General features: G+C 41.8%; 1 protein-coding gene across 2 annotated transcripts in view; it reads right to left on the bottom strand.

The window, feature by feature from the left end:
- Positions 1–12,612, bottom strand: part of Qser1 (glutamine and serine rich 1) — a 78,516-nt gene extending 65,904 nt beyond the window's left edge. The window contains exon 1 of one of the 2 annotated variants that reach the window (XM_046455606.2): positions 12,496–12,612. Coding sequence is in view for 1 of the 2 variants with exons in the window: in XM_046455586.2 (XP_046311542.1) it covers positions 12,120–12,310 (191 nt within the window). In the remaining variant the exon portion in view is untranslated. Of the gene's footprint in view, positions 1–12,119; positions 12,396–12,495 lie in introns of those variants that run through there. The other variant, XM_046455586.2, reaches the window with a different exon arrangement.
- Positions 12,613–12,846: the final 234 nt, after the last annotated feature.

Raw genomic sequence — 12,846 nt, 5'->3', positions numbered from 1 at the left:
ATAGGTCTGTGGATAGTAAAGACTGAGTTCATGAGGTTTCAGAAGAGGATGACTCTATCAGAAATTGGACCAGAAGTCTACATTTTGCCCATGTCCTGAGATTTTTGTAATGCTGAATTTACAACTGAGGTACTAATGAGTACCTGACAGAGGAAATCTCAAGGCAGCACAGTATTCAAGCAGTGGCATGGATATTGCTGGCAGCTTTTACCAAGTTTACTATGATAATCAGGAGCAGAAAGCAATGCACAAATATTTGAAAAACTTTTACAATTTGGCCAGATAAATCAAAGTAAAACAGGAGCAAAGGAAGTTGTGATTGTTAAAGACATTACAGGCACTAAAGAGATGCTAAATACTTTGCACAAAGACAATAAGATGGCTTGAGGGCATTTCAGGAATCCACAAAACCACACCCACCTCAGGCTCAAGAGTGTTAAAGTAAAAATTTCTTTAAAAGACTTGGGGGAAGTACCCTGCTTGCACAAGGGAGCCTAAGAAGTTTTTTTATCATGCTCAGTCACCCAGGCACTTGAAGGCTGCAGCCATGGTCCTAGGAGGCTTGGCTACTGCTCAAGATGGTGGCAGCCACTGGCATCAATCACATGATGCTAGTTCTGCAGAAATGAAGGATTCTGGAGTCAGTGAGTCTTGGAGACTTCCACCAAGACTTCAAAGGCAGGCCTGGGAAGCCAAGCAAAGTGTAACAGGGTCAGAATCCCTGCAAGGTGCTGAACAGGGTGATGCATAAAGATATGAAAAGGAAACCAAAGCTTCAGTGGAAACTTCTGAGATTAAGAAATGCCAGTAATGTGGAACATCTGCCTAGGAAAGCTACAGGAATTGAGCAGGGGCAAGCCAATAGAGACCATATGGGCTGCAACCATGAAGGCCATAGGGGTGGAGCTACAGAAGTTCTTTGGAGAGAACATCATGATGCCCTGTGCCCTTTTAAATGCTGAATGTGGAGCTATAGGACTTATTTGCCCAGCTGGATTTCAGTCTTGCTTTGGTCTTATTCCTTCTTTCTATGCCCCTATTTCTCCTTATGGAATAGAAATATACCATCATATATTGGATATATGTGACTTGCTCTTGAGGTTTACAGGAGAAAACATTCACGAATTTGCCTTTAGTCTCAGATGAGATTCTGGACTTGGACTTTTGGGTAATGCTGGAACTGTTAAGACTATGAGGACTATTGAAAATGGTCTAAATGTATTTTGCATTGCATGAGCATTTGAGGGCTGCAGTGGAAAAGTTAAGGTTTAAATATAAGGTGTCCCCTAAAAGCTCATGTGTGAGCTTATGCAGGAGTGAAATGACTGGATTAAGAGATTTAGCCTAACCAGTAATTAATCCACTGAAATGGTTAACTGGGTGGTAACTGAAAGGCAGGTAGGATGTGGCTGGAGGAAGTGCGTCACTGGGGGAATGACTTTGGGCTTAATATCTTGTTACCAGTGAATAGAGATGTTTGTTTCCTGGTTGCCATGTCCTGAGCTGCTTTCCTACACCATGCCCTTCTGCCATGATGTCCTGCCTCACCAAAGACCAAAACCTAAGTATGAATTCAGAGGATTGTGGACTGAACTTCTGAAACTGTGAGCCAAAATAAACTTTTTCTCCTCTACATTATTCTCATTGGTATTTTCATCACAATAACACAAAAACTGACCAAAACAGGGATATGTACTTGTGGGCCCCTCTCCTCCTTTTTTAGTATATAAATGATTACAATATCTTTCAGTTTCTGCCTTATTTTTATAATGTTTTTTTATTTTTTATTTACTTTTTTAGAGAATTTTAATATTTATTTTTTAGTTTTTGGCGGACACAACATCTTTATTTGTACGTGGTGCTGAGGATCGAACCCGGGCCGCACGCATGCCAGGCAATCGCACTACCGCTTGAGCCACATCCCCAGCCCCATAATGTTTTTTTAAATATGAAATAGTTGTTGGATTTCATAAATTTTCAGATCTACGTAGAAAACCTTTTCAACCCTTGATTTACAAGTTTGGTGGATTACAATAAATATCATCTAAATCTGAATTTTTTTAAAAAGACAACAGGAATAACATATATGTTGGTGGCCTCAAAGTGTGGTCCCTGGACGAGCAGCACTAGCATCACCTAGGAACTTGTTTTAGGGCTCTAACCCAGATCAACTGATTAAAAAGCTCTGGAGTTGGGCCAAGCAACCTGTGTTTCAACAAGTTCTCTGGGTGATTCTGAAGGACCACTGATCTATGGCAAGATCCTATGAGGGAAAGAAACCGTCAGTCTTTCTTTTAGGACATTTGTTCATGTTGTTTTCTAAGGTCTCAAGGAAATGTTACTTCCACAACGAGAAAATTTTCTTGTCTATTTGTTTGTCTGACTCCCCAGCCCAACAGTGTATATACCACAAGAACAAAGATTTTGTCTGTTTTAATTGCTACCAAGTCCCCAATGCCTAGAAGAGTTGCATGATATATGTACTGACCAAAATGAATTAACATTTCTATTTCTTCAATGTATACATACTTCAAAACATGCTATAAACTGGTATACAACTTATTGTTCAACCCCCCCCCCTCCTTTTTTTTAAATCCAGGGCACTTAACCACTGAGCCATATCCCCTGCCCCCCACCCTTTTTAAATTTTTTTGTAGTTGTAGATGGACAGAATGCCTTTATCTTGTTTATTTTTATGTGGTGCTGAGGATTGAACCCAGTGCCTCATGCATGCTAGGCAAGTGCTCTACCACTAAGCTAGAGCCCCAGCCCAATCCCCATCCCTTTTTATTTTTATAAATTGCCTAAGGCAGTGCTAAATTGCTGAAGCTGGTCTCTAACTTGTAATCTCCCTGCCTCACCTCCGGAATCACTTGTATTATAGGCATGCACCACCCACCCACCCCCCCCCCCAACAACTTTTTTCAATTAAAAAATTAATTTTAAAAAACATCTTTTAGTTCACTGTAATCATTTTTCTGGTGACCCAAATCAAAATTTACTTTTTTCTTACCCTTTACTATGTACCCTGACAACACCCCAGGTTATTTTGATCTTTCACATTCATCTACTTCTTTCTACACCAACATATCTTTACCAATTTCCTATCACTTCTCTCTTGTCTGGTCTAGTGAATCACCTCTTATCTTGTATCCTGTTTTTTATCTCTGCCAATTCTAATCCATTCTGTTCTTAAATTCCAAAAAAAAAAAAAAAAAAATTCAGCTGGGTGTAGTAGCGTATGCCTGTCATCAAATCTACTCAGAAGGCTGAGGCAGGAGGAACACAAGTTCAAGACCAACATGGTAACTTAAGGAGACCTTGTCTTAAAATGAAAATGGGGCTGGGGAATGTACTCAGTAGTAAAACATACCTAGGTTTGATACCAGTACAAAACAAACACACACACACACACACACACACACAAACACAAAATTACTTGAGAGTGATAAGGATATCACTATCCTTCTTAAAGAAAAACCTTTCAAAGTTCTTTAACCCTCATAGAGACTAAACTCAAAAACTTCTAAAATCTAGCACTAATACTCTATAGTAGTGTTACTCCAATAAGCTCCTCAATGAACCACATGTTTGATAATCTCCCTCCCATAATGACTCTATTTGATCAAGGACAAAATTGACTAGCAGACTGTGACATAAATGATCCTATGCCAGTTCAAGGCCCAGTCATTAACTGGCCCAATAGAATCACCTTTATTCCTCATGGAATACTTGTTCTTGGAAGCTCCTTAGGGCCAATCCTTTATTCCATGATGCAATATTAACAATTTCTTTTTTTAAAATTTATTTTTTTAGTTGTAGTTTGACAGAATACCTTTATTTATTTATTTATTTATTTATTTTTATGTGGTGTTGAGGAATTGAACCCAGGGCCTTGCACATGCTAGGCAAGCACTCTACTGCTGAGCCACAATATTAACAATTTCAATCAATTTGTATTTAATCTACTTGACAAATGCTTCTATGAGCCCCCTGAACTAGATAAAATTTTCTCCTCTATGTCTCTAAAGCATGTTTGTACTAGTTGCCAGCCTCCTCAACTTAGTAAGACCCTGTCTCAAAATTAAAAAAAAAAAAAAAAAAAGCTGGGGAGAGGACATCTCTTAGTGGTACAGTGCCCCAGGGTTCAATCCCCATTACCACACATACATGTACACATAAAAGTGTAAATAATATCATTTCATAAAAGGAAACTGAAGCACAGAGAGTTAAACTTTTGTAAGATCACACTGAAAGTAGCAGAGTCAAAATATAAACCCAAACATAGGACAGAGAAGAGCACTATTCTCTTGAAACACGGATTGTTAGTGGTGGCTAGTGATATGTGGAAAAGAGTGGTTAGTACTAAATGATACATATAAAGCAACAAAATTACTTCAGAGAGTGATAATGCTATCAAGAAAAAAAAAACAATTCTGTGATATGATAGTGATGCAAAGTTAATTTAGATGGGCAGTTGGAGAAGAGGAAACATCTTGCAAAACACCTAAATATCCAAAAGCAGCAAAGACCTGGAGAGAGAACTCTAGGTGAAGAGAACAGCTAGTGCAAAAGCTCTAAAACATGAGTAATTTTAGCACATTTCATGAAAGAGATAGTCAATGTGACTAAAGGATGGTGGAGGGATGTGAATGAGCTAAGGATGAAGAATTAGCTGAGGCTGAGATCACTTAAGACCTTATTATAGGCTAAGGACTTGAATTTTACTCTGAATAACACTGAAAGATTTTAAGCAAGGTAATGATATCTGAATTATGTGTTGAAAAGTTAACTCTGCCTGTTGCATATTTAAATGCAAGAAGGCCAATGGAAAGTAAGGAAAGGAGTTGGTGGTAACTATGGAAACTATGAGTATAGAGATCAAATCATTGAGTTCTGTTGAGGGGACCAGATATATACAGGGAGGAAAGAAATGATTATAGATGGTTCCAAACTATTGGAACCAGGCAACAAAGTAAATGGTGGTATTATTTATTAAAGGAGGATCAGGCCAGGTGTTAGGATGAAAATCTCGTCTTGGACATATGTTTGAAATATCTGCTCAATGGCAGATGCTAGATATGAATCTATATATATTTATCAATATAAATTTGAATATCATCTCATATATATGGCAACCTGGAGAGAGAAAAAAAGAGGATGGATCTCCAAGTTCTTAGACAATTCAACATAGAAGCCAAACAGCGAAGCAGCAAGTATACCTGTCACCCTTGTAGATTACCAAGTTTGTTTTTTTAAAATATATTTTTTAGTTGTTGGTGGATCTTTATTTTCTTTATTTATTTATATGTGGTGCTGAAAATTGAACTCAGTGCCTCACACATACTAGGCAAGCACTCTACCACTGTGCCACAAACCCAGCCCAAATGCCAAGTTCTTTAAAAGGCAAGATAATGTCTTTTTCATTTCTGTGGTACCTTGTAGAACTTAGCTGAGTATCATAAATTCAAAGATGCTCAGTACATTTTAATGAATGAATAAATAAGTGGCTTCCATTAAATTTCTCAAGCTTCAATGTGGAAATATTATACTTGAGGATGAAGACACAGAACCTCATATCTTCTAGGCACTCAAATATTTGCTTAATGAATTAAAAAAAAAAACTTGGCTGTGTTTTGGTAGACATATTTTAATACTCATTATTCCAGAAAACACAGCAAGGAAAGAGAGAAGAAAAGCAGTTGCTTATGTCCTGTCATTTTTAACAATGATAATCACAAAAACACTAAACCTTTCATCTTGGTCCCTACTACAAGGTAGTGGGTGCATGGCACTGACAGCTACAACAGGAAGAAAGGGGCTTCCAATTCCCACACAAAAGTTGAGTTCTGGCTTTCATACCATAAGCAAGTATTAAGTAACACTATATTCTAGGTATGCAGCATATAAAGAGTAAGTGCTAAATATTAAAAATAATACTACAACAGCAAAACAGATAAGGTTCCTCAAAGAACTTCCATTCTAAAGTGGAAGACACTGATTATGTAAATACCATATAGGTATAATGATATGAAAGTAAAATGTACTGTGGAAATATATACATAAAGCAACTGGGGTAAGTTTGGAAGGGAACAGGTTTCTGAATGTAAGATACTTTAAGAAGTCAGTCTGGGAAGCAGGAAAAGAGTGACTGTATCTAGGTAGAGGAAAGGGCATATATGAAGGCCTTAAGTAGGAAGAATTCAGGATGATCCAAATGCTAACAACATTTTAAATGGGTTGTAAATGCAGGTGCATACAGGGCACATTGACCCTAGGAGGAGCCATTAAGTAGGCTTAAAGATGTTAAACCCAAGGCCAGGCAGTGGCACACATCTGTAATTCCAGCGGGGGACAGGGCACAGGAGGACTGCCAATTCAAGACCAGCCTCACAATTCAGGCAATTCATCCAGGTACTAAGCAACTCAATGAGACCCTGTCTCTAATAAAACACAAAATAGGGCTAGGGATGTGGCTCATTGGTTGAGTGCCCCAGAGTTCAATTCCTGGTTCCCAAAAACAAAAACAAAACAAAAAGATGTTAAGCCCAGAAGCAACAGGATCAAACTGGTAGATCTGTTTTTAAAAATCAATCTGCCTGGGCTGGGGTTGTGGCTCAGCGGTGGAGAGCTTTTGAGGCTCTGGGTTCGGTCCTTGGCACCACATAAAAATGAACAAGTGAAGTGAAGGTGTTGTGTCCAACCACAACTAAAATATTAAAAAAAAAAAAATCTACCCAGGTGAAGTGGTGTATACCTGTAATCCCAGCACCTTGGGAGGCTGAGGCAGGAGGATCACAAGTACAAGTTCAACCTCAGCAACTTGGTGAGAACCTATCTCAAAACAACAAAAAGGGCTGGGGAATGCAGCATAGTGCTAAAGCACCCCTAGGTTCAATCTTCAGTACAAAAAAAAATCAATCTGGATGTATAAGGAGAATGACGAAGGGAAGAAAGAAAGGGTCTGGTTTAAGGTGACTTATTAGAAAGCTACTGAAGTTATCCAAATGAAAAATAATGGCAGACTGGGTTAGTGTGGAGCAGTGAAAAACAAACTGGAAAACTCCAAGGTATATTTAAGAGATTTTTTAAAAGCAGTAGATGTGGGAGGCCATCCTTGTACATGATTTGAGTTACCTCCCTGGCTGGGCGAGAGGCGCTCAGACACATCCTTGTGTCCAGAGCTTTCCCCACCCTTCTCGGGTCCGAGGGCTTGTCTGTGTGGAGGCCACTACCCGAAGACCCAATCTTCACACCTGACCTTGGGACACTGCCCCGCTTAATCTTCATTGGATGGGTTTTTCCCCAGAATTTTTTGTTCCCCAATAAAAGTCCACTCCCAGGCATGTTCTCTCTTGCTCACTAGCTTCTTCAGTAAACCTAGCTACCACAATAGGTGGCTGGAGGCTGGAGGTAGGAGAAGCCGTCCTGTAGCTGGTTTAAAGGTAGTTAGAACCCATCTCTTTAATCCAACTCCCTTCAGATTTCTCACCTACAGAACCTTTACTTATGAAGCCTGTGCTGGCTGGGGGCTAAAAGTAGATTCGGGCATGGCAGTACATACCTATAATTCCAGTGACTAAGCAGGCTGAAGTAGGATTGCAAGTTTGAGGCCAGCCTTGGCAACTTACCTGCAGAAACTTAGCAAGACCCTGTCTCACATAAAAACTAATAAGGGTTAGGGATACAATTCAGTGGTAGAGTGCTCTAGATTCAATCCCCAGTACCATTAAAAAAAAAAAAAAGCTTTAGGGCTTAGTGACAGAGAACACAATGTACAGGTTTCTAGAATGAGAAATCAGGTAGAGAGAAGTATGACTGAGATGAGCCTCACTAGAAAAGCAAAGGTGAGATGGGTGGGGAATCATGAGCTCATCATTAAATGCCCATTATATATCCAAGTCAAAGGTTACAAAGGTAGCTGGATATGTGACTAAGTCTTCACACGAGGTTTGAGCTGAAAACATAAACATGGACATTTTCACTGATATGGTTTTTAAAAACATGGACATGGAAAAAATTTTTAAAAAATGGGCATGGATGTGATAGCCTCAGAAGAAAGCATAAAACAGACAAGAAATCATATTAATTTCAAATCCTAAGTAAACAACAAAATGTAGACATTAAATAGAAGAGGAATAAAATCTAGTGAAACACAAAAGAAAAACTGTAGGCCAGTGATACAGAAAGAAAACAGGAAAGTTCAGTGTGGAAATGCAAAGAAGCATGTTTCAGGGCTGGGGTTCTGGCTCAGTGATACAGCAATGGCTTAGCATGCATGAGCATTGGGTTCCATCCTCAGCACCACATAAAAACAATGTGTCCACCTAAAACTAAAAAAACACATAAATATATATAAAAAAAAGAAGCAGGTTTCAGTTAGGAAATGGTCAGCAGTGGTAAAGAACACTGAAATTAGGATGTTGATGTTGATGTTCAGGTTTCTAGGCGAACTCACAAAAGTTCATTTAACCATAACATAGGCGAATTACAGCATTAAACTATCTTACCATGAAGCACTGCAGTATAGTAGCCAAACATGCAGGCTCAAGACCCACAGCACCAAGCTTTAAATCCTAGCTTCAGCACTTGTCAGTTTTGTGGTTCTAGATATATTAACTTAATGTCTCTATGCCTCAGTTTCCTCATTCATAAAAGGCAAAAATAATACCTTAAAGAATCTCTGTGAGGATTAAATAAATTAATGTGTATGTGTTTTAAAATAGCACAAATTAGTGCTGGGGATGTGGCTTAGTAATAGAGTGCTTGCCGGCATGCACAGGCCTCCCAGTTCAATCCCCAACACTGCAGAAATAATAATAATAATAATAATAATAATAATAATAATAATAATAATAATAAAGCACAAATTAACTCATGAGGCAAATGATAGCTACTATTCCAACAGTACTTCTATGAAAAATAGTGAACACTAAATAACTCCCCACTAATTTGGCATTGTCCTTATTGCTTTATCAACTGTGATCTTACAAGATCTTTTTTTCAAAAATCTTAAAACTTATTCAGGAGCTGAACATGGTGGTGCACAACTGTAATCCCAGCTGAGGCAGGAGGATCACAAGTTTGAGACCAGCCTCCACAACCTAGTGAGACCCTGTCTCAAAATTAAAAGAAAAAATTAATAGGGCGGGGGATGTAGCTTAGTAGTAGACTATCCCTGGGTCGAGTCCCCACCATCAAAAATAAAAAAAGTATTTCCATTCAGACATTTTTCTGGTGCATATTCAAATATAAGGACAACATCTACCATCACCCTGATGAAACACTAAGCTGCTTCTTGTTCTGCACAAGACTTAAATACAATGTAGAAAGGGGTAGCAGGTTTAGAGTTGCCTGATGGCTATCTTATTTCCAAGAGTGTGCAAAGATACGTATAGTACCTAAAACAGCCCCCTAAAAGGTATATCAGACTAAATGGTGATTGGGAAAGAACATGTTCATATGGTTCCTAAAACTGAGAAGAGCACAAATAAAAACATTCAGGGACAGAACTCTCTCCATAAGCCCCACTTGAGGAAAAATGCTCTGGTTTTCCATTGTTATTTTCCAACCATTAAAATAACAAGACTATCTAATATCTGATAGAGCAGTTGTATCCAAAAAAGTATTGTTCCAAACTCATGAAAATTTGTTTATCAGGCCCTTTCCCATCAAGTGATAAAAATGTTGTGTTTCAGGACCAAGATGTAAAGGAGGATGTTAGATCCCATGTCAATAACCGACTGGTCATTACCATCTGTCAATTTCTAAACAGGTTACAGGAAACAAGGTGACAGACAGGCTAATTCGTTATGGTTAAGTATCCATATTACATCATCACAGCTAGTACTCATTTGCACCTTCAGAAGAAACTGCCACAAAGGGAAACAAAACATTCAACTAATAACATGAATTATGAAAAAGCTTTTTCAAATGTTATAAAAATATGATTAAGCTTCTGAAATGTAGGTTATTTAAAGACTTAAAAGACATTTCAGTTATGGTACTTTTGATGTAACTGAAATAAGAGGCCATTTGCACAGTTTGAAAAATAAAATGAGGTACAATTAAGAAGTGTGAGCAGCCCTGTACAGATGGCCTGATCCTAACACAAGATGTTAACAAAGCAGGTTTGTAGAGGAAGGAGAAGCCTGAATTTTCTATGCTATAATGTGACTGACCCCACCTCCAAAAAATACAAAAGGGGGGATATCATTTAAAAATCAATAACTTCCAATAAACAGAAAATATATCTTTTATATTAACAATTCCAACTCTGTCTACTTACTGTTTTCAAATATGTTTGGGAAGTCCCATTGTGTTACTTTGGTAAATAATATTTGGAAAATATGACAAGTATATTTTAGTTTCTTGCCTCAGAAGTATTCTGCTAAAAGAAATAACAAAAATAACTAGGTAGCCTTCAGTTTCATTTACCTAACAAACATTTTTCACTTATAACACACAAAAAATGAGACAGATACCTATCACTGCTGTTCACTGAAGAGAAAGTAATTTTAATTAGTAATTTATAATTTATCATGTTCAATGTAAAAGCTACTTGAAAACTGATAGCTAAATATCACCAAAAAGAAATAATGGGAGAAGTGCCAAACATTTACATAAACCTCCTCAAAATGGCTTGTTTATATATAAAACAAATTGTAGCTATTTCTAAAAGGTTTAATCATTGAACTCCAAATTGGCATATCACTATTATCTTTTTTTTAACTCCCTGGTCACTTAAACAAAGAGTCTAAAATTTTCTAAGGAGGCTCATTTCCCTTTTCTCATTCTTTCACAATCATCCCAAAGTACAATCTAAGACAAAGACCAGCTATACATATTTCCCAAATTATGAATGTGGAACTTTCATAAAAACAAAGAAGGCAATCTGGACTACTATAATGTACAAAGTTTAAAAAATAAAAAAGTTCACTTCTGTCGTGAAAATAATGAAGAAACCTGATGAGATCATAAACCCATGAAGCTTCCTGTTGGTAGCTGAGGATGAAGTCATTAGCAACCCAGGATTCCCAAGTCCTTGTAATCAGAAGCTGCACCTACCAGATTCAGTATTGTTCGGGAGAGGTGGCTTTAAAACACCCGGCTCCCGAATCCTCCAAGCCAGACCACGCCTTCCAGTTATCATTCAAAAGGAACCGTTTCAAAGTGTGGCACTACTACACATTTCCCTGCAAGCTTAAATATCAAGCAGGAGTCAACATTTTAGGTTCCTTTGGTTATGCTGAAGGAAAGATGAACTCTTGAACCCCGCGCTACATAATAAACCCAGGCTTCAGTAGCCGAAATGGAGGTGAAGCATGCTCTGGTTCCTCAACCTTTATGGCTTTCACTAATCAGCAGCCCCCGATTTCTTCCCCAAACTCAGTCACCCCAAGGCACAGAAAGCAAAGAGAGATTCCTTACTTCCTGCTGTTGTTAAAAGGGGAGGAAACCCTACAGCAACTCTGAACTCGTCGAAGAGAAATGGTTTAATCTTGGCCACCACTGCAAACATATGTCACCCAGCCCCAACTCCGCGTTCCCGCCCCGCCGGGCCTCCTGCCCCCCGCGCGTCGCGCTCCGGGGGTGCTCCGGTAGCCCAGCCTTCCCGGGTCACCCAGTGTCAGGGACGCGGCTCCGCGCCTCTTCCTCTCCCACCTCCCCCACCCGCACACCGCCAGAGCCCCAAGACCACACTGTCGGTCACCCAGGTTCCAATACAATGGAATGTCACTGCCCCGAATTCTCCGGGGCCCTCCTCGCCCCCCAGAGCCAGTCCTGGATCTCCCTGATACCGACTTCGGTCTCGAGCCCAAACTTCACCATGTGAGAGACCAGGACCGGGAGATGACGGAGCCCCACGACTCCCGCCCAGCCCTCCAGTCAACCGCGGACCCCAACCAGTTCCATAAGCGAATGCTGCGCTGGGCGCCCCCACCCAGCCGGGACCACCCCCTAGGAGTTATCAGCCCCCTCTCCCGAGGGGGGCGAGGACGAGCGGAGAACTCCCCACCCGACCCAGACCCCTGAGAGGCGCTGCAGCAGGGCGAAGGCCCCAAATGCATCCCCGGCCTTTCCTGGCCCACCGCGACCCCGCCGCCCACCCTCCCTACCTGGCCTTGAGGATGGGGCTGCTGCCGCTGCTGCAGCTGGGGCTAGAGGCGGCTGCTGGGGCTCGGGGTTCGTAGGCCCAGGCGGGGGTCGGGGTCTGCGCGGCGGCGCTGGAGGCGGCGGCGGGGGCGGCGGGGGGCGCGGGCGGCGGCGGTGGGTCGGCGAAGTCCGAGGTCGGGTAGTTCCTGTCCATCGTGGGGGTTGCGTAGGGAGGACGGGCTGCAATGGGGGCTCCTCTAGGGCCCTGCGTGAGGGGGGCGGGAAGGGAGGGAGGGGCAGGGGGAGGAAGAGGAGGAGGAGGCGGCGGCTGCGGAGGGAGCTGCCCCCTCACATGGCCCTGAGGAGAGGCAGGAGGAGGGCGCGCGGGCGAGTCCGTACCGCGGCAGCCGGGGCTGCGGCAGGCTGCAAGGCTCCAGCCTGGGCGTCAGGGAAGCGGCGGCACCAGCGGCCGGGACTCGCGGCAGCGGCGGCGGCGGCCGCTGCGCCCCATGTTGGTGGATTTCCCAGGATGCACCTCCCGCCCCCCTCCGCCCCGCGGCCTCGCCCCGCCTCCCCTCGGCGCCCCGCGCTCCCAGCTCATGAGCTGGGCGGGCGCGGGCGAGGCCTCCGCCGCTACCGGTCGGCTCTGGAGGGGCAGCCACGGCTAAGGAGGCGAAGTCTGACGACCCGGCCGACCCCGGGGACTCGGAGAGCACCCGGCAGCCGAAGCCCGCGGACCGCGGACGTCTG

This window comes from Marmota monax, unplaced genomic scaffold, assembly GCF_021218885.2.
Source record: "Marmota monax isolate L192 unplaced genomic scaffold, Marmota_monax_Labrador192_F-V1.1 WCK01_AAM20220418_F8-fsc00047, whole genome shotgun sequence".
NCBI lineage: Eukaryota > Metazoa > Chordata > Mammalia > Rodentia > Sciuridae > Marmota > Marmota monax.
The sequence above is the reverse complement of the archived record's forward strand: the minus strand, read 5'-3'. Positions and strand labels throughout refer to the sequence as shown.